This window comes from Myxine glutinosa, chromosome 14 (assembly GCF_964187855.1).
Source record: "Myxine glutinosa chromosome 14, kmMyxGlut1.1, whole genome shotgun sequence".
Taxonomy (NCBI): Eukaryota; Metazoa; Chordata; class Myxini; order Myxiniformes; family Myxinidae; genus Myxine; species Myxine glutinosa.
The window spans coordinates 59,129,686-59,152,061 of record NC_136274.1 but is presented as its reverse complement, the minus strand read 5'-3'; the positions used below and the strand labels follow the sequence as shown (position 1 = coordinate 59,152,061).

Here is a 22,376-nt window from a genome sequence, read left to right as displayed (position 1 = left end):
GTGCTCGGCTCCTCCTCTACGACCGGAGGGGCGAACCTATTCCAAGACCCTCCGAAGGCACGGCTGCTTCGTCACCTTCGCGCGCACTGACGTTGGCGGAACGGCTGCTTCGTCACCTTCGCGCACACTGACGTTCGCGGCATGGCCGCTTCGTCACCCTCGCGCACCTACAACTACAACCGCAACTACTTCTCCGACCCTGCATCCTCGGGAGGCCCGCGAGGAACCTCGGCAGCCTCCCCCGAGGCCTTGACCAGCCCCTCGGTTGGCTCACCCGCTTTTCGCGTGCACCGCTCGAGCCTTCTCGGCACTGCACCCGCGAACTGCAACCTCGGTAGGCCCGCGAGGAACCTCGGTAGCCTCCCCCGAGGACTTGCCCGGCCCCTCGGCCGCCCCCCGTCCTGCACCCCCCGTCCGACCACCCGCCACCACACCGGACCCCCCCCCCTGCCTGCACCCCCCCCCCCCCGCGACTGGCCAGGGGTCGTTTCGGTCGGGTCATCCGGACCCCCCTCAGGTTGACCTTCCTGGATCAAGTCCATTCTGGGGGGGCATGTGTAGCGACCCATGGTTCCCCCAAGCGAGACCAGCAGCAGAATCTCCTTGCTCCAGCCGGTGACGTCGCCGGGGTGGCTGGTCACGTGACCACCAAAGCGTGCCGCGCGTGCGGTTATAATCCTTTGCACCTGTCGGTCACGTGACCACCGAAACACGCCTCGCCTAAGAGGCGTGGCTTTCGGTTTCGGTTATGCTTTCTGGTTGTGGATATATATGCAGCCCGATAAACGGGCTTGGAGAGAGTTCCCGAGTTGGTTTTTACAATAAACATCTTCTCGGACGAGTTTGTGTCTTACCCGTCACTTCGTCCGTCTCAAGCAAGAGCCCGGCTCTTCAAGCCTCGACTTTGTATACAAAAAAACAAATTGGTCTGGTATGGCACCACCTTCCTGCTGTAATTGTGTTCCATTGCTGGTAAGAGGGTTTTTTCCATGCATCAGCAAGGCATATCCCACATGGACAGAGAACCACCTCTACCCGTGGAAGTAACGGAATGGAGTGCAGCTTCTTCTCCGGGCTCCAAGGAGTCCTGACATGAACGTCATCAAACACGTCTGGGAACAAGGATAGCGAGCTGCGGAAAAGCCAACCCTGCCAAATAATACACAGGAGCAGCAACAAAATCGACTCCGCATTTGGAAAATTTTGGATCAGGTTGTCATACGGGATATCGATTTATGCCTCCACGGGTTCAAGCACCATATGTTCATATCACAAGTTGTTGAAATAACGTTTCTTTACACTCAGATGTTATTATATTCTGGCAGGGCGGTGTATAATCACACAGATCTCAATCTGGTCCATACGTTATAATCAACATTCCTTTATTATAATTATTATCCGCAATTTATGAAAAACATTTTTTATGATCATTTTCCACAACTAACCAGACCTGGCATGAGAAGATTTCAACCAGCTTGTTGAACGACTTCATCACAATATTGTCCAAGAAACCCCAAAACGTATAAAAACATAGGGGCAATACCCCTGAGCGCTCACCTCGTAGATTAAAACAGTTTACCACACAGACTAAAGGTATTTTAAACCAATTTCAATGGTTCCGAGAAGACAGGGAAGCACTACAATCATACTAATGTAATCATAAGACTAAACATACAAACCAAAAAAAATACCTATTTTGGGGAAACGCCCCCCCCCCCCCCCACCCCTCCATAGACGACCTTAGACCCCGATTTTTTTTTGTAGTGCCGTGAACAAACTTTGTTACATCATGGGTGGTGAAGGTTGTGGTGAAGTTTCATCGAAATAGTGTGTGTAGTTTCAGAGGAAAAAGCAAATTCCTATTTTGGGGGTCAAACCTGGATCCACTTTGACCCCCGGTAGACCCCCTTTTTTAATGCCGTGAACAAACTTTAGTCACAACACAACAAATATCATTTGTGCCAAATTTGGTCACAATCCCTTCAACGGTTTCGGAGAAGAAGTTGCAAGTGTTTACGTACCAGGTGAGCTAAAAACATGTACGTAGTTTGTATATAAAACATTTCCTTATACCGTATACTGAACATCAATAAATAAAAAAACAAAGGGGAAATAACAAGGGGAAAAACAGCAATACTTATGTGGACATAAAATCCATGGGGGATCACAAAACAAAGGGGGCACAAATGGGGGAAAGGCAAGACAAAGGGGCCATTAATGGGGGAAGGCAACACAAACGGTACATTAATGGGGGAAAGTATCACAAAGGGAACATGTAATGGGGGAGAGGCAACACAACGGGGACATTAATGGGGGAGAGGCAACACAAAGGGGGCAGTATTGGGGGAAAGGCAAGACAAAGGGGACATTAATGGGGGAAAGGCAACACAAACGGTACATTAATGGGGGAAAGTATCACAAAGGAGGCATTAATTGGGGGAAACAACACTAATGGGACTTTAATGGGGGAAAACAACACTAAGGGGACATTAATTGTGGGAAACAACACTAATGGGACTTTAATGGGGGAAAACAACACTAAGGGGACATTAATTGTGGGAAACAACACTAATGGGACTTTAATGGGGGAAAACAACACTAAGGGGACATTAATGGGGGAAAACAACACTATGGGGACATTAATGGGGGAAAAGCAACACTAAGGGGACATTAATGGGGGGAAAAAAACACTAAGGGGACATTAATGGGGGAAAACAACACTAAGGGGACACTAATGGGAGAAAACAACACTAAGGGGACACTAATGGGAGAAAACAACACTAAGGGGACATTAATGGGGGAAAAGCAACACAAAGTCAAAATATTTGAAAGCAGCTGAAAAATAAAGAACTAAAAAAACATTTGAACGAAATGGGAAATCTTTGGGAGAAAAATCAACATCATCTCCAATGGAGGTAACTTGGGAAGGATTTGTCCGCAAATTTGTCCCAACATGTCCCGAGACAGGCTCACGTGTTACCTACCGGCCAAGTACAGAAGTGCAGCCATCGGGAGAGAGATCCTTCGGAAGGAACCCGCACAAAGGGCGACCAGGCCCGCGATCGTGGCGAGAAGGGACAACAAGCAGGAGGCGAGGACCAGAGCCAGTGTCGCCATTTTCCAGTCTGCGGATGCAAGACCGGAGAGGGGGTAGGGGAGAAGGTGGGGTTCAAACTGCAGACCTGCACCTCATCGTGCGTGGGCGAATCGATAGAGGATGGTACATTCTGGTGCCGTAAAAGAGGGGGTTGCACCACGGAGCATGACGCCCTCTGCCGGAACGTTAAGCCGGCTATCCCGAAGTCCAAACCAATGGAGCAATTGGAGGAATACTCTTTCAAGGCCGACATGATAATATGGTCGGATAACGCCAATCGGACCGAGCCGGGATACTTTTGGCGGGAAATCGTTTGGTGTGAATACAACTTGCGGAAGGTAGCCAGTGACGTTTCAGACATAAACACTTTGTTATGACAATGATGGCTCGATAAAGGTCAAACCAAACCCAAACTTGACCCTGTCGTGACTCATGAAACCCACCTGATGGCGACTTACCCGTTTCACATTCACATAAACGCACGTCTCGTGTCACCTTTCATTTACACCTAGCTAATACCTGTCCGTCCAGCTGGTTTATTCGTCGTGAGGGAAGGAAATGGATTTCACCATCAACCTGCAGTTTTAACTATCCCCGATTTTAAAGATGGCAATGAAGTTATTATCCAGAAAGCAAGAAAGATGGGAAAAAGTAAAAATAAAATAAAAATAAAACTACCTGAACCAAAATCTCATCGCCTTGTTTTTGTCACCTACCCAACTCATCGACCTGGTTTTGTCACAAACCGTCCACAACGATTTGAAATATCGTTCTATATATCGTTTTTGGCCCCATCTCTCAATGGTGACGAATTATTTTAAAACTCCGAGTGAAAAATGAATAAAGTCCTCCTCGTCACACACCCAACCTGTACAACAAGGTTCGGCCGAACCCGTCCATGACTTTTTGAGATATCATGTTCACAAACAAACAGACAGATAGGGGTGAAAACGACCTCTGCCAACCTTCAATGGCGAAGTGTTACGTGCTCCTCCCCGACCCCCTGGTCACGGTGTACCTCCGAGCCCCGAGAGGAGTCACGGCAGAAAAATGTGTTATTCTGTATGTCAAAGATCAATGGGGAAGCCACACCACTTGTTACTCACAAACAAATATTGTATTAAGATCACACAAGAACAACAGTACAACAATAATAGTAATCAAAAGTACAATCAATATATCCTATGATGGTACCATCAGTTTCGTAATATATAACTCACTGTGCTCCAAGTGAGTGAACCAAGAACATTCCCAGTGTCTCTTTCACGGCTTCAAACCCAAGTTGAACCTCGATCGTCAGAACGATGTCCAATCGACCAGAATCTCGTTCGGATTACAGTCACAGTCACACGGCCAAAGCTGCATAAAGGCACCCTCAAGGCGACTGGGAAATCCAAAGGCGCCCTCCAGGCGACTGGGAAATCACACCCTCGGGTATGGACATTCCGCGTTGAACACACACACACACCAGATACGTCTGAATGTGGTGAAAATGGCCGACGTGAAGCAAAGAAAAACCTTGCGTGACACGCAAAGGCTGAGGCGAAGCAAAGAAACCTTGCTCGACGCACAAAGCGCGCGAGTCAAAATGGCCGACGGCCCGTTCTCGAGACGTAAAGGCCCAACGATGATTCTCTCCGGAATCGATCACAAAACCTGACACACAGGTTAATCTGTCACAGCAATAACCACTCTGTCGCAGGAATCCCTTTCCTGGGAAACTCAAAGTTCACTCGTGACTCTTGCTCGCCAACGTTCGCTCCAAACCACAAAGCAACTATGCTTCTTGTCCGACTCCACTCGCTCCGCCTTCTTTTTTCTCTCTTCCTCTTCTTCGTCGTCCGGTTCCCGATCCGGTTTCCTGTTTCTTTTAACTCTAACTTTTCACCTTTTGAAAACAGTTCATAAACAATAAACCTTTTGAAAACAATAATAGTACATGGAATCAAAAATGTTTACAGTGCATGAAAACCACCACAACGGAAGTGACAAATCCGTAACACTTCCCCCCCTCAAGAAAGAAAGTTTTCACTATGTTCAAACTTTCTTTGCAGACAAAAACTCTTTTAACAAACAAAAGTAAAACTCACACCCAAATCATCAATTCACGTGAGCAACAATAATCAACATTTCCCAAAATAAAGCAACAAAACTTCCAAACAACCTACAGAAATTTCCAAAGTTAGTTCACTCTGGACAAAGCATCAACAACGACATTGTCCCTGCCCTTTACATGCTCAATTTCCAAGTTGAACTCCTGCAAAGCCAAACTCCATCTCATCAACCTCTGGTTTTTATTTTTCATTTTTTGAATGAAGGTTAAGGGGTTGTGATCAAGAATCCAAAACAAAGCAAATCTATAGCACTTTTTGAAGGAGGCCGAGCTGAGAGCCAGGTTTCATGGTGGTTGGGTGGTGAGGCCTGGAAGTATTCACGACATGGACGCCTTTAGGAACATGGAGTTCACGGTTAATCTGTGTAGGAATCTTGGCTCGGCTGCTCCGCAGCATTCAGTGCTTCAAACTCTTCCTAGCTTTCATAATAATCACGGTTGGAGCGCTTGTCGTTGTAGTCACGTGAATAGCGGTCTCCTTCTCGGCCACTACCCTGATGACCATCCCTTCCGGAGCTGCCATAACTCTGGAAGCCTCCATAGTAATCTCAACTGCGGCCACCACCCAAACTACTACTCCCACCCCGGGAGCCATAGAAACCCCTGAAACTACTTCCACGTTTTCCTCCTCTGTAGCCCCCTCGACGCCCATGGCCTGCCTTCTCTACCATTGAGGTTCGACCATCCAAATCCTTGCCATTCCAATCCTTTTCTGCATCTTTGGCATCCTTTATGTTTTCAAATGTGACAAAGCCAAACCCTCTCGACTTTTGCGTCTCCCTGTCTTTTATCAGCAACACTTCCAAGAGTGGTCCATATTTGCCGAAGACAAAGTCCAGAACATCTTCCCTTGTGTTGAAGTTCAGTCCACCTACAAAGAGCTTGCCAACATTGCCTCCATCCCTGACTTGTGTGTGCTGACACTTAGATTCAGGGTACTCGACAAGATGTGCCTGTGCAAAGTGTGACGTCAGTACCTTCTCCTTCTCTTCAGAGCGCTTCCTACCCATAGCACGAGTCACGGCACAGGATGGAAAGATACCTGGAATCTTCTGTTCTAACAGTGCAGTGTTATTTTCCATACTGGGCTTTTCAACCAACATTGGATTACCAGAAACTTGACCACCGGCCAAATCATTCCCGATAACAAAAGATATTCCCTCTACAGGTAGAGTGGCTTGTAAACCTACGGTGACCGGTCCTGACACCAAATCAGACTTTAAATGGATGACATGAAGTGGAGCTTTAACATAGCCACCAACCCCCTGTAAAAGAACACCAACACCAGTTGCCGTCTTCTCTGACAATGGCAAAATGCCTTCAAGCATCAAAGATTGAAATGCTCCTGTATCCCTCAATACCCTAACAGGTCTCTGGTTAGTCAAGTCTCCATCCAGTGACACAAACCCCTCTGAAATAAAAGGTTTGTAACCCTCTTGAACAAGGTCGTTGTGTGATGCCGTAACTTTGGCATGGGAACCTTCACTAGGCACTGTCCTCCAAGGACGATTTCTCGCATTTGCCAATGCTTTCGGAGTTGTACTAATCTGACTCCGCTCCTGATTTTTCCTTTTCAGGGCATAACATTGGGACATCAAATGTCCAGGTTTCTTGCAAAAAGCGCAAGTAGCCCCGGAGGAAAAACTCGTGGTCTGCCTCGGGCCCCCCAGAAGATAAGTCTGTCTTGGAACTGTAGTCTTCTGATCCCCTAAAGTCGGCGGTATCAGATTTGTCCCCATAGTCATCTCTAGGCCGCCTCCACGAATATTTGTTCTCCGCCCCTGATTTACCATAACTCTCCTGGCTAACTCTAGGCGGTAAGTTAGGTTTGTGGAACCCCATCCTATGTGTCAAGGCATAGTCATCTGCCACGGTTGCTGCCTCATACAACTCTGGTACTTTCTTTTCATCCAGATGTACTTTAATGTCCACGTGGACACACTGTTTGAATTCCTCCACCAAGATCAATTGTCGCAACAGTTTGAAGTCTTTCCCAATCCCCTTCGAATCACACCACCGATCAAACATGGTTTCCTTCATTCTGGCAAACTCCACATGGGTCTCATTCTCCCTCTTCCTGGCATTCCGGAATTTTTGCCGGTAAGCTTCAGGAACCAATTCATAGGCTTTGAGAATGGTTTTCTTCACTATCTCATAATCTGCACATTGGTCAATCGGTAAAGCCGAAAATATATCTTGAGCTTTACACCACCAGAACACTTTGCACTGACATAGTCCAGGGCCCCACAGGCAATTTTAGCATTTGAGCCACTTTCTCAAAGTGTAAAAAAAACTTGGCTACCTCCTTTTCATTGAAGGGTGGAACCAGCCTCACATGCCTACCAACATCCCAAGTGTTCTGACTAGTTGTCGAACTAGCCGGCATGGATACTACTTCTCTCCGTTCTCCCATTAATTCCAGCTAATATCCCACCTTGTTCCAGCCAGAACTTTCCGTCTCACTCAAACTATAGCTACCTGGCTAGCTTCAATCTCTCTTTCTCGCAAACAAACACCATACACTTTTCCTCTCTTTTATTTAAGGCCCGGCCTCGATGAGGGCTACACAGTCCGTACCTGGAGCCTCCAACATAATTTTTTTTTGAAAAACCTCCCCATTCCTGGTACGTGAGGGCAGCTCCCCATACCAAATGCTCCATTGGAAGGTGATTAACCACATTAAGAGAATCCGTCCCAAATCCGTCCAATCATTTTTTTTTGTATACTAAGAAGTCGAGGCTCGTTTAAGAGCTAAAACTCATTATTAAAAGGGTAGCTACATTTGAATACCGGGTCAGAATTTTGAACGAGGTACATTTGGGCCCCCCAGGGGTCAAATTTTTTTTTTGGAATAGCTAAAAATCACCTTGATATCCTTAAAGCCCTAATCCTGGGCTATCAATTGCAGCCAAACTGACACCGATCGGCCCAGAGGTTCCGTTTTTATTCATGGTCAAAGTTTCCCTTCCTTGTTAGCATAACGTAAGAGACCAAAATAAGATATATGAATTCCTTCCTCTTCTTCCCGAAGATGCTGTTTCGGCTAGTTTTGCGTACTTAACGCACCAGGAGCGTCCCGATCTTTTGAAATGGCATAGAATTCAAGCTAATGTGATGGTCTGATGGTATATTTCACTTCAATATGCACTTACCTGGCTTACAGGGAGCATGACGTGCGTAACGTAAGAGACCGTTATGGTTTCTAAATTCACACTCAAGCTTGTTGCGTCTCAGAGAAACAAAGGAGGTCAATGATTTTTACAGAGTTAATACATACGTATAAGTGCTGTTTGTTGCGCCCTAAAGAAGAACTATGGAACACCCTGATATGTGTAAAACAGGGCTTATATAAATATCTCTTACGTTACGGTTCATCTGCTTCATCCTATATGAGGAGGAGCTGTGACTCAGGAACTGACATGAGTAACACAAAAACACATTCAGTAGAGTAGTTATATAGATCTACTTTTATTCCAGCTGTGAAAAGTATCTGAAAAAGGCTTTTATAATGAATGCATGGCTTTGAAGGGTAACGAAATACTAAAAAAAATGCCCTTTTCCACCATTTTTTGAGGTTCAGAGGCTTATAACATGTAGATAATAATTGATAAAAAAAAGTATATAAAACTATACATTTTCTGAAAGCCGTGATTATGTTCTACAAGATGACACCTAAATGTACTAATTCAGAACATTTGGGACAAAGTTATATAGGTTTAAAGCAATCAATGTGTGTTTTTTGGGATTTGTACCTCGTTCAAAATTCTGACACATACCCCAAGGCTTTAAACCGAACAAGCATTATTTATTCTCACGTTCCCCAAACTCCTCTAATTGACGTTCACAAAGCGAATTTTACACCTTTACTCCATCACTTTTAAAATCTCAAATTAAACCCTCAACCTGTGCATTTGAATCACTAAAAAAAAAAAAAAACGTTCCACTTGAAAAAACAAACAAAATTCTCATTTGACATTGACACTTCCATGGGAATGCCTACGCTATTCTTCGGATGATAAGTTTTAGTACCTTGGCCAAACGTCATGCTTCCAGTTACCTGTGCCTCGAGCTCCCTTGGTGTGTATTTCTTTTGATTAAAAAAAAAGTTCCTGGAATGCAGTGTGGCAGGAAAGTTTTGAAAGTTGTGGTACGGAGCATAAATCTGTTGGAAACAGAGGAAACGGTGAGCAAGGGAGAGACAATGGTGGATGTTGAAGGCAGGAGTTAAAGCACGTGGGAAAATTGAATTACCTGTGTTCTACTTTGGAGGACTGGGGTGGTTGCAGTTGCAGAGAAGAATGTCAGACACTCAGGGAAGGGTGGAGAAAATGGAGGAGTGTTCTGATGTGGTCTTTCACAGAAATATCATGCTGGTTCAGCTGAAGATGAAGATTTGGTAATATGGGTCTCCTGTATGGAGCGGAGACCTGCGCTTTGAGAAAAGGAAGACAGATTGCTGCAGAGAATAGAGATGTGGCCCAATTAGAGGAAGCACAAGATGGAGTAGTGTTTTAATTGGGATTAATTCAATAAAAACAAGGTGGGATTGATTGAGACGATGAAAGTTGCAGTTCATGGAAGGAAGTGCACGTTCAATTGTGAGTAAGTCTGAAGATGTCTAAATTGTACAAGTTTTAGTACCTGGATATTCCCTGTGAAATCTATACATCACAATGCTGTTTTCGTGTTTAAATACTGGCATCGTGCAGTCACTGGGGTCCTGGCATTGTACGGTAACTGGGGTCCTGGCATTGTACGGTAACTGGGGTCCTGGCATTGTACAGTGGCTGGGGTCCTGGCATTGTGCAGTGGCTGGGGTCCTGGCATTGTCCGGTAACTGGGGTCCTGGCATTGTACGGTAACTGGGGTCCTGGCATTGTACAGTGGCTGGGGTCCTGGCATTGTACAGTGGCTGGGGTCCTGGCATTGTAAGGTGACTGGGGTCCTGGCATTGTACAGTGGCTGGGGTCCTGGCATTGTACAGTGGCTGGGGTCCTGGCATTGTACAGTGGCTGGGGTCCTGGCATTGTACAGTGGCTGGGGTCCTGGCATTGTATGGTAACTGGGGTCCTGGCATTGTACAGTGGCTGGGGTCCTGGCATTGTACGGTAACTGGGGTCCTGGCATTGTACGGTAACTGGGGTCCTGGCATTGTACGGTAACTGGGGTCCTGGCATTGTACAGTGGCCAGAGTCCTGGCATGGTGCAGTAACCGGGGTGCTGGCATCATGCCGTGGCTGCGGGTGTCCGGATAGCGTACAGTAGAATGCCTCCTGGAATCGTGCAGCGGCAGTTGCCCTGGCATTCAGGAGCGGCCGGGGTCGTCGCAATGTGCAGCGGCCAGGTTCCAGGTATCATGGAGCGGCAGTGGTCCCAGAATTGTGCAGTGGCCTGGCACCTGGCATCGTGCAGTGGATGGAGTCTAGGTTGTCTTGGTCACACACAATGTATTGCTTAACAATCAATCTGGGTCTTTTGAAACATGACTCTTACTGTCCAAACCAATTTCAGTGATAAATAACGGATCGATGAATCTTCCCAAAATTCACGTAATAGATCAACTAGAAACGCGGGCCAGCCCTGTTTTATTTTATTTTATGATTTTTAGTTGTACACACACACACACACACACACACACACACACACACACACACATATATATATATATATATATATATATATATATATATATATATATACGTATATATATATATATATATATATATATATATATATATATATATATATATATATATATATTATATATATATATATAAGAAAGTTTTTGTTTGTTTGTTTGGCTGCACGCACTAATCTCCTGAACGGTGAAAGATAGGAGGAAACCTCTGAAACAAAAAATGTCGGGGCGGGCCCCAGGAAGGTTATAGGCTAGGTGGCGAGGCCGGTCGAGGCCACCTCGGCCGGGCTAGGCCCATTTCGCAATTAAAAGCTGAGCTAAATTATAGTAGTCAATCTTCTACGACCGCGAGTAAAAGCTGAATTATAGTAGTCAATCTTCTACGGCCGCGAGTAAAAGCTGAATTATAGTAGTCAATCTTCTACGGCCGCGAGTAAAAGCTGAATTATAGTAGTAAGACCTATTGTTACGGAGTCCTCTACAATATCCTGGTCTCAGTAACCTCCGAACCCCGAGAGGAGCCCCGGCAGAAAAATATGTTACCCTGTGTTGAAAATTAATAGTGAAACCACACCAATGATTACAAATGAACAAAATTGTATTAGAAATCATACACAGGAATCACGGTACAACAAATGGCCATTAAGAGTGCACTCTATTTACCATTAATAAAGTCAGGTAACTCACTGCGCTGCCAGTGAGTGAAAGGACACTCCTCAATGTCTCTATAACCTTTTCCAAGGCGTATGTGATTCACTCCAGCGGTCGATAGAACGAAATCCGGTCGAAGCCCGAATCTTGCTCTCCAGTCGATATCCGAAGCGCGTACAGTTGGCCTTAGAGATCGCCCCGCCAGACTGTACAAGAGCGCCCTCCAGAGGCGCACCTTCACCGCTCAATTAGCAACCCGCAACGTAATTGGAGACGAAGCGGTCGCACACACACATCCCCGACAGATGGTAGGATGTTGGTGTGAAGATGACGTGAGGCAAAACCTTCGTTGGTATCTGAAGCGCGGGGTTCAAAATGGCCGACGGCTCCTGCTTGAGCCGATGCGACGAGGCGAGGATTCGTCGGAATCACAGCACCCAAATCTGACTACGCAGATTTCTCCCCCTCCAGCGATACTTCCTATCGCCGGATGTCCTTTCAAGGAACTCAAAATTCCCTCGCGACTGTCGGTAGACCTTGCTCGTTACGGAGCGCTGACGTCACGCGTGTTCTCCCACTTTGCTCGCGCCGCTTCTTCCTCTTCCTCTCTTCCGGTTCGGTTTCCTGTATCATTTAAAGTTAGCCTTGTTAACTTTAGATAACCGTTCCTGAATAATAAGCCTTTTGAAGATAATAATAGTACATAAGATCAGAACTACGTCAAGTGGGTGAAAACCCCAATAACGGAAGTTACGAATCTGTAACACTATGTACAGAAGAATAAATTCATTCAAAAAGAACCCGGCAATGCCGGGTGCATTCAGCTCATGTATACACACACACACACACACACACACACACACACACACACACACACACACACACACACACCTACAGTCGTGGCCAAAAATATTGGCACCCTTACACGTTTTTCAAATAATGCACCATTCCTTCCAGAAAATTGTTGACATTAAAAAATATTTTAGTATCCACATTTTTTTATTTTTTTTTTGTATACTGAATCGAGGCTCGTGAAAGAGCTAACATTTATTTCACAAACAAATCAACCAGACAAACAAAATGTATAAAAAGAGGGAGCGGAAGAAAAGATGGGGAGAGAAGGGGAAGCACACAAACACAACATTTGAGAGCAGGGAGAAGTGTGGGAGGGAGAGCGCTTGGGGGGAGGAGGCGTGAGAAGGGGGGGGGGGGGGGGGAGAGGTATAAAACACAAGGAGACCAAGGACTTCCAGGACAGAAGTTGGTATTTCAAAAAAGTGTAGGATTTGGGGTGAAATTAGCAGGGGTAGAAAAGATCAAGGTTTTGGATGGGGGAAGATAAGAGATGGTGGTGAACAGCTGTTTTAAAGACCTGGAGGGTTCTTTCTTTTTCTTTGGTTTGCAGTGGAACAAAACAAAAAAAGCGGAAAAAATTACTAAATCTTAGCTTATTCCACACAGAAATCCAAAAATGGCCTGGATAATATTAATGGCACCTTTTAGAAGTTGTTAGAAATAATTAGATTTCAAGCAGGTGATTCTCCTTTACTTTGGAATTGAACTCACCTGTGGTGAGTTGCAGATGCCTGCAATATAAAAATCACTCATTCAACCAGTTTGAATGGAGAAAAGGAGTCATTCTGCTGTTTTGTGTCACTGTGTGTACCTCAATGAGCATGGAGAAAAGAAAGAAAACCAGAGAATTGCTGACCATGTCAGACACAAGATTGTAGCCAAGCATGGACAACCTCAAGACTACAAGTCCATCTCCAGAGACCTTGATGTTCCTGTGTCCACCGTACCCAATGTTATCTGGAAGTGTAAGGCCCATGCCTGTAGCCAACCTCCCTGGACGCGGCCGCAAGACAAAACTTGTTTCGAAGATTGCAGTGAATGATTGTACGAATGGTGGAGAAAGCACCTCAATCAACTGCCAAACAGATTCAAGCTGACCTTCAGATACTAGATATGACAGTTTCAACTCGCACCATGTATCGCCAACTCAATGAAAGGGGGTTATATAGTAGGAGACCCAGGAGGACCACACTGCTGAGAAAGCCCAACTGGAGTTTTCCAAAACACACCTGAACAAGCCAAAATCCTTCTGGGAGAATGTCCTGTGGCCAGATGAGACCAAATTAGAGCTTTTTGGTAAAGCACATCATCTCTATGTTTACAGAAAACAAAATGAAGCCTTCAAAGAAAAGAACATCTTCCCTCCAGTCAAAGATGGAGGAGGTTCAGTGATGTTTTTGGGTTGCTGTGCTGCCTCTGGCACTGGGTGCCTTGAATGTGTGCATGGCATCATGAAATCAGGAGATTACCAAGGTATTTTGGAGCACAATGTTCAACCCAGTGTCAGAAAGCTGGGTCTCCATCGAATGTCATGGGTCTTGCAGCAGGACAATGACCCCAAACACACTTCAAAAAGCACCCAGGAATGGTTCAAGACAAAACGCTGGACTGTTCTGAAGTGGCCTGCAATGAGTCCAGATCTAAATCTCATTGAACACCCGTGGGGAGATCTGAAAACAGCAGTTGGGAGAAGGCCCCTTCAAATCTGGGAGAACTGGAGCTCATTCATGGATATAGGAAGCGCTTGACTGTAGTTATTATGTCCAAAGATTGTGCTGCCAAATATTAAGTCTCGGGTGTCAATAATTTGTCAATGCCATTTCTTTTGATTTTCTGATTTAAAAGGACATATTAAGTTCTGAATCAAAAACAAAGGTTCTGTAATATTAACAGTGAAATAAGGAATTGTGGAGATCAAATACTTTTGTCAATTTCAACTTATTTTTTGAGAAAATTGTGAGTTATTTGAAAAATATAGTGCAAGGGTGCCAATGTTTTTGGCCACGACTGTGTATATGTATATACATACTGGCTTAAGATTTATCTCCCGACCATCACTATTTGGCTCTGTTTCACTTACTGCTCTCCCAACTCTACAAACTTTACAGCTTTCTTTGACCATCTTAATTCCTGCCATGAGGCCATGACATACGAACACCCTCAAGCAGAATTCCTCCATTTAGGAGACTTCAATGTACACCGCAGGGAGTGGTTGAAATCGTCCCACACGGATGATGGAGGAGTTGAAGTTCTTACATTTTCCATTCTCAATGATTTGGAACTAATTATCACCCACCCTACCCATATCCCAGATCGTCATGACCACTCTTACAATACTTTGGATTTGTTCTTCACCTCCAATCCGTTCCGTTACAACTGCTGAATTTCACCTCCTTTTTTTTCTTCTGACCACAATCTCGTGAAAATCACTTTACCAACCACCACTCCTCCGACTAAACGCCAGTATTGACATTTAAATGGCGCTCATTGGACTGGTTTACAAATCGTCTTTTCTGATATTCCCTGGAAAGACTACTGCATCTGCTCAGGCGTTGCCTCAATCTCTGCTGAACCTATAGCTGAAGTTATTGTTGCAGGAATGGAGGCTTATATCCCCTTCTCTTTCAAGTTTACCTCTCCTACCAACTCTTGGTTCAATAATTCCTGCTCTGCAGCCATTCGTGCACGAGATGCGTCATATCGGACATGGAAAAACTCTTCTTCCTCCGACTCACATTCAGCCTTCATATCTGCAAGAAACCATTGCAAACATGTTATTTGTGAGGCGAAGCATATATCCAAAAGAAATGTGACAACCTCTCATCTTATTCCACTAATAGATCTTTCTGGTCAATAGCTAAAAGTATCTCCAACAACTTCTGTCGCTCTACCTCTCATACGCTTTTCCATTCCGATGATACTATCGCTGTCTCTCCGTCTGATGGAGAAACCCTTTTTGGTTCACGAGTTATCAAGTGACCACTATATTCGTCATGTGTGTGCGTCTGTCTGTGTGTCTGTCTGTCCACAGCCTAACTACCCGATGATATCATCCGATCTTGATGAAACTTGGGTGGGAGGGTGATATCATGATCTCGTTGTGTCCTGCCTAGAGTGGGCGTATTGCGCCCATTGTGGGCGGAGCCACGCCCGAAAAATATGTCTTTTTAGGGGGTAATCGAGTTCAAGCTACATCTTCTCCGAGGGAGTTGGTGGAATCTGACAGGGGTTTCGGTATTTGGTTCGGCCAATGTCATGTGTCCAGCCCCACGGAGCTTGATTTTTTTTTTCATTTATTATTATTATTTTTTTTTTCATTTTTCACCGAATTTTCGGTATTGTGTAGATAACTAACCTCATAACTGATTATACATTATTTTCTATCTCATTTCAAGGTCAGTAACCTTCGTTTTGACATTTCCGGGCCTGGCCTGTCTGGGCCTGTTTCGGTTATAGTCCGTCCTTTGTCATTGAATACCGCTCGCTCGTGAACAATCGTCGTCTCCTGACTTGTCTCCTCTAATTCCATTCTGGATGACTCCAAAATCCCATCTCCCTCTGATTCACCCCTTACCAATTCTATGCCCCTCCCTATAATCTCTTTTCATGCAGTTCAAAAAGTACTCCTCTCTCTGGACACAAGAAAAGGCATACGGACAAGATGGCATTCCTCCTTGTGTTTTTTTTTTTTTTTTTTTTTTTTTTTTTGTATACTGAATCGAGGCTCGTGTAAGAGCTAACATTAATGACAAAAAAAAACAAAAGGACACATAAGACGAATTAATGTGAGCGGAGACAAGATGGGGAGAGAGGGGGAAGCACACAAGTACAACATTTGAGAGCAGTGACGTCGGGAGATCTGTGGGAGGTAGAGGGCTTGGGGAGGAGGCGTGGGAATGGGGTGGGGGATGGGAGAGGTTTTAAAAAAACATGGACACTGCTAGGACTTCCAGGAAAGAAGTCGGTATTTCAGAAAAGTGGATCTGGGGGTGAATTAACAGGGGTAGAAAAGATCAAGGTTTTGGATGGGGGAAGATAAGAGATGGTGGTGAACAGCTGTGTTAAAGACCTGGAGGGATGAGTGGGATTGAAGAGAGTGAGGGAGTTTGTTCCAGAGGCGGGAGAAAATAGGAATGAAAGAGTGAAGGTGAGCAGAGAGTCTTGATTTTGGCAGTTTCACCAGAAGAGGGTTGCAGGCAGATCTTGTGCGACCTGTAGAAGTATTTGGGGGACGGGGGTGGGGGGTTAGGCGAGAGAGGAGTCGGTAGATGACAGAAAGACCACCAACCTGCCTGTAGTGAGTGAGTGAAAGGCCCTCGGAGTTAGCTTCATCGCGGGAGATGTAAGGATAGAGAGAACAATGAATGGAGCCAAATACAAGCAAATCCTTGAGGATAACCGGGTTCAGAGTGCAAAAAGACCTCAGTACGACTGTGGCGAAGATTTATGTTCCAACAGGCCAATGACCCCAAGCATACAGCCAAAGCCACACTGGAATTGCTTCAGCACAATAACGTGAAAGTCATTGAGTGGACCAGCCAAAGCTTGAATCCTCTTGAGAATCTGTGGAATGACTTGACGATTGCTGTTCACCAATGCTCCTCATCCAAGTTGACATAGCTTGAGCAAATCTCCAAGGAAGAATGTGAAAAACTCCCCAAATCCAGATGCGCAAAGCTGATAGACATACCCAAGAAGACACGATGCTGTAATCGATTCCAAAGTCACTTCTGCGAAGCACTGACTCAGGGGGTTGAATACTTATGTAAATTAGACACAGGGTGTTCCAAAAAGATCAGCACAACTTTGGTTGTTTATATATTTAGAACCACATATGATACAACGCTACCCTTTGTTTTTTATGATACAGAAACTCAAAGTTTTGTGCACAGCATCAATACACTTCTATGTGAGCTGTGTTTGTCGCTCACAGGACATCAAGGCAGTCCACGAGTTCTTGCCATGTTCGGCTGAGCATATTTGCGTCCACCAATGCACATGCAGCTGTGATTAGAGAATTAAGTTCCTGCAGGTGTGCCACCTCGGTGTTGTTGACAACATCTTTGACAAACCCCCACAGAAAACAAATCAAGGGGGGTTATGTCTGGTGATCGTTGGGGCCAGGCAGTTGGTCTGTCTCATCCAATCCAGTGAACTGGATATTTTCATTCAGGATGGCTCGAATGACAAAGGCCCAATGAGGGGAAGTGCCGGCCTGTTGAAAAGTTATATCGGGTTGCAGGTCTTCAATCTGTGGGAAGGTGAATCCTTCCAACATGTTCATGTAAATAGTTGAGGTCGCTCTGTATCTTTGCAGAGAAAAACGGAACCCATAAAATGGTCATGAAGAAGGCCACACCACACATTGACCTTTGGACTGTACGTATGTGTTCAATGACCATGCGGGGGTTTCAGAGCCCCAGAACCTCACATTTTGCCAGTTGACCTTCCCCGATACATGAAAGAAAGCTTTGTCTGTGAACATGATCCTTTTCAGGTAATCTTCACCATCCTCTATGCGACTGCGCATTTCCAAGGCAAAGGCCTTGCGTTTGGGTCCATCATTACCTCCGCTACCTAAGGAGGATGGAGGTTATGTTTTCACCCATGTCTGTCTGTCTGTCTCTGTTTGTGAACAAGGTACCTCAAAAAGTTGTGGACGGATTCGGACGAAATTTGGCAGAGAGGTAGTCTTTGTCACACGGACAAAATGATTAGATATTGGTGAAGATCTGGATTCCGATCTGGCGAGTAGAATTTTTAAGTGATTCTTCACAATTGTGAAATAGGGCCAAAAACGATATATAGCAATACATCTCAAAAAGTTTTGGATGGATTTGGATATAACTTGATGAACCGGTTGGGTGTGTGACAAGACGGAATCCTTTCGATTTTGGTGAAGATCTGAATATGGATTCGGATACGAGAATTATTTAATTTTTAAGCAATTCTTCACCATTGAGAGATCAGGCAAAGAGCGATATATAACATGATATTTTAAAAAGTTAGGGATAACTTATGACTAAACTAGGTGGATGAGTTGTTTAGGTGACAAAACAAGCCGATTAGATTTTAATTCAGCCATGATATCCGGCCTATCAGTGCGATACAAAACAAACTGTTCAGCCTGGTGGAGGTATGCGCTCTACCGAGTGCCGTTCTAGTTTGGTTTGAGTTCCTACAGAATCTGCACCTTTTCGGCATAACGCTTCAGTCTTTTATGCAAAATCCTGTGTACAGTAGTGGTTGGTAGTCCCAGTTCTCTGGATGCGCATCAGATTGATTTTCTCAGACTTCGTTGAAATGATTCACTCACTTGTTCATCGTCTGCTGCACTTGTGCTTGGTCGACCGGTACTTTTATGTTTATGACAACTTCTAGTCTCCTTAAACCTCCTGTACCATTCTCTGATACTAATCCGCGATGGTGGATTCCTTCCATACTTTGTATGGAAATTATGCTGAGGTTTTGTGTCAGATTTCGTCTTGATGAACCATTGGACGCACTGAGCTTTTTCTTGTGGAGTCGCCATTTTATTTTAGATTAAACCACCAGACCTGAAAATAAAGAAAATGTTATGAGTTTCTGTATTGTATAAACCAAAGGGTATCGTTGTATAATTTGGGTACTATTCTAAATACGAGTATATTAACAACCAATCGTTGTATAATGTCCATGTCTTTTGGAACACACTGTATTCCTGTATTTCTGTATTACATAAACACCCTGTCAAAATTTATAACAATAAAAAAAATTCTACTTTGACATTATGGGGTATTATGTGTAGATCAGTGACAAAAAAAATCTCAATTTAATCAATTTTAAATTCAGGCTGTAACACAACAAAATGTGAAAAAGGTCAAGGGGTGTGAATACTTTCTGAAGCACTATATTGTTACGTTTCTAAGGGGGAGGGTGGTTAGAGATTAACTTTGAACAGATAGAACTGTACAAGGTAGTATGGTCTGTGTACGAGTAATTAGCCAATGTCGATGTAATAATCAGGGACATGCAGAGTGCCTTCAGAAACCGTGCTTCGTACGTACGTACATGATAAATAGAAGCATTATGATTGATGATAGGCAAGTATCACAAACCTCCTGGAATGAGTTTTTAAATTTTCATTTATGGATTCTTCGGTTTTTATAACGTAAATTTTCATTTAGGGACGCTTTCCGACAGTCCTGTGAGTTTTCCCGTTGTATCAGCTTCGATGTCCATCGGCACGCCAAATTTCAGCTTTCTATGACACGCAGAAGGTACTGAACATGTATATCAGTCAGTGAGTCAGTCAGTTCACTCATGGTTTGCTCGGCAGTAGTAGTTGTAGTTGAAGGTGGGTGAAAGCTGAAGGCATGGACCTCAGCTGATGTCATTGGGTCACCAACAGGTTACACGGCATAAAAGGAGAGAAAACCCTGTTAGACCTAATTATCCCAACCAGTGTCAGCTGTTGCTTAACTACTTAAAATGAGTCCCTAGAATACCCTTTTCAAGAGACCGAGAGGGTGCTCCAGGGGTTATTCACTTTAGGTAGTTAACAACCCGTCAGACCGCGGAGTTATCCGTGGCCTGGTGGTCTCAGTGTTGGTGGTGGTGGCGGGTCCAAGTACGTACCTCGAGGGCCCGGTGCATGTGCCGATACCCTACCAAGCGAACTATCTTCCAACCATATCTATCTATAATTCCAGTAATCTCTGTGTGTATGTTTGTATGTTTGTATGTTTGTATGTCTGTATGTCTGTGACCGCTGTTTCTCGACAACCACGGGTCCGATATACTTGAAACTTGCCAGGTATATTGCTGGGGACCCGAGGATGTGCCTTTTCAAGGTTTCATATTAATCGGACAAGTAGTTACCGAGCTATGTCCAAAAAAACGATTCAACCAATCAGAGAGCAGCGAGTTATCACGTGTGCCGAACGTGGCGAACAGACTCTGCCTCGGACGGCACATTTGAGAGCGTATTCATTTATTTCACGTTGGCAAACTATGTTGCCGCTATGTTGGCGTTAAACTATGTTTTAAAACTAATTAAAACTAATTTGCGATTCTTTCGCTTTCCTGCGCGTTTGTGCACGCGATGGCGATTTCTTTACCAAACTCCGCAAGCCGTTCGCTTTGGACCAAACCATTTCATGTAAATAGAGGGGGGGGGGATTGTCACCGTACTCGCAAGCCGTTCGCTTTGGACCAAACCATTTCATGTAAATAGAGGGGGGGGGGGGGGGATATAATTTTAGATATAGATATAGTACGGGCATGCCCTAGTTATATATAAACCCTATATATATAGATAGATATATATATATATATATATATATATATATATATATATATATATATATATATATATATATATTTGCATATGATTGGGGTAACCATCGTAACCACAGTATGTACAATGTTGAATGATACCTCATTGAAGAGCTCTTGGATCTAGACAGTGCATGAGGAGGTCAAAATTATTGTTCTTCATGCAATCTCGAGTTATATTCATTTTTGTTGCGCACATGGTGTATATGCTCAGAGTGTTTGGTTTGCACATACACAGGAAGTTAAAAAAGCTATTCAGTCAATCTGTATATATGGATATATCGAAATATATAAAACTGAAAAACATGGTTGGTGAAGCTGTCCGTCTGTCCGTGAAGTCATCTGTCCGTTTAGCCATGTGACTATGTCTATTAATTACGTACGGTTTGAACGTCGGTTGAATCCTGTGTATTAAATACGACATACGTCTATTAATTATGTACTGTTTAAATGTACCTTTCGATCATTTAGAGTGCTGAGGCCCCTTAGACCTTTGAAGATCCCCAAGACCCCTGAAGACCTCTAAGACCCAAAAGACCCCGAGGACCCAAAGAGCCAGAGAACGTAAAATACCCAAACTACCCCGAGGACCTAAAATACCCCAAGGAATCCAAAGACCCAAAGGACCCTGAATACCTTTAAGAACCTCTATGACCCAGAATACACAAAAGACCGCAAAAACCCAAAAGACCACAGAGACCAAAAAGACCCCAAATAGCTTAATAACTTAAAAGACCCAAAACACTCCGAAGACCCAAAATACACCAAATACCCCAAAAACCATGAAGACAATTAAATACCCTGAAGACCCAAAGGCCCCGAGGACACAAAATACTCAGATGACCTAAAAGACCCTAATGACTCAAAAGACCCTGAAGACCATTAAATACCCTGAAGACCAAGATGAACCAAAAGACCCCGATGACTCAAAGAGACACAAAAACCCCGAAGACCCAAAATATCCCAAAGACCGTTAAAGACGCAAAATACCCCATAGACCCTAAACGACCCCTAAGACACCGATGAATCAAAAGACCCCAAAGACCCCAAAATAACTGAAAGACACTTAACCATCCCAAAGACCTAATGGAACGAAAAGACCCCGAGTACTCAAAATGACCATGCTTACCCAAAAGACACAGAGGCCCTAAGATATCCCAATAACTCCAAAGACCCAAAATACCCTTAAGAACCATTGAAGCCCCAAAGACCCAAAATACCATGAAGACCCTTAAATATGCTGAACACTAAAAATACCCCTAAGACCCAAAAGACCCTGAAGACTCAAAAGACCAAGAGTACACAAAAGACCCGTAGAGACCCAAAAGACCCTTAGAGACCCAAAAGACCCTTTAAACCCCGAATACCTTCCAGACCTAAAATACCCAAAAAGACCAGGAGGAATTTCCAAGGGCCTCAGTCACAATGCTGTCAAAGGACATTCCTGTCAAACTCCCTAAAAATTCCATACTCCATGGCAAACTATTTCCCATAGAACAACCCAGTTGTTGACTGGGTTATCTGCTCTTGTATATATATATATATATATATATATATATATATATATATATATATATATATATATATATATATATATAATAATTATATATATATATATATATATATATAATTATTATATATATATATATATATATATATATATATATGTATATATATATATATATATATATATATATATATTATAT

General features: G+C 44.0%; 1 protein-coding gene across 1 annotated transcript in view; it reads right to left on the bottom strand.

The window, feature by feature from the left end:
• Nucleotides 1-22,376, bottom strand: part of TMEM47 (transmembrane protein 47) — a 40,597-nt gene that overhangs the window by 3,493 nt on the left and 14,728 nt on the right. Inside the window, exon 2 of the mRNA XM_068135078.2 lies at nucleotides 2,985-3,125. Coding sequence (XP_067991179.2) covers nucleotides 2,985-3,125 — 141 coding nt within the window. The remainder of the gene's footprint in view (nucleotides 1-2,984; nucleotides 3,126-22,376) is intronic.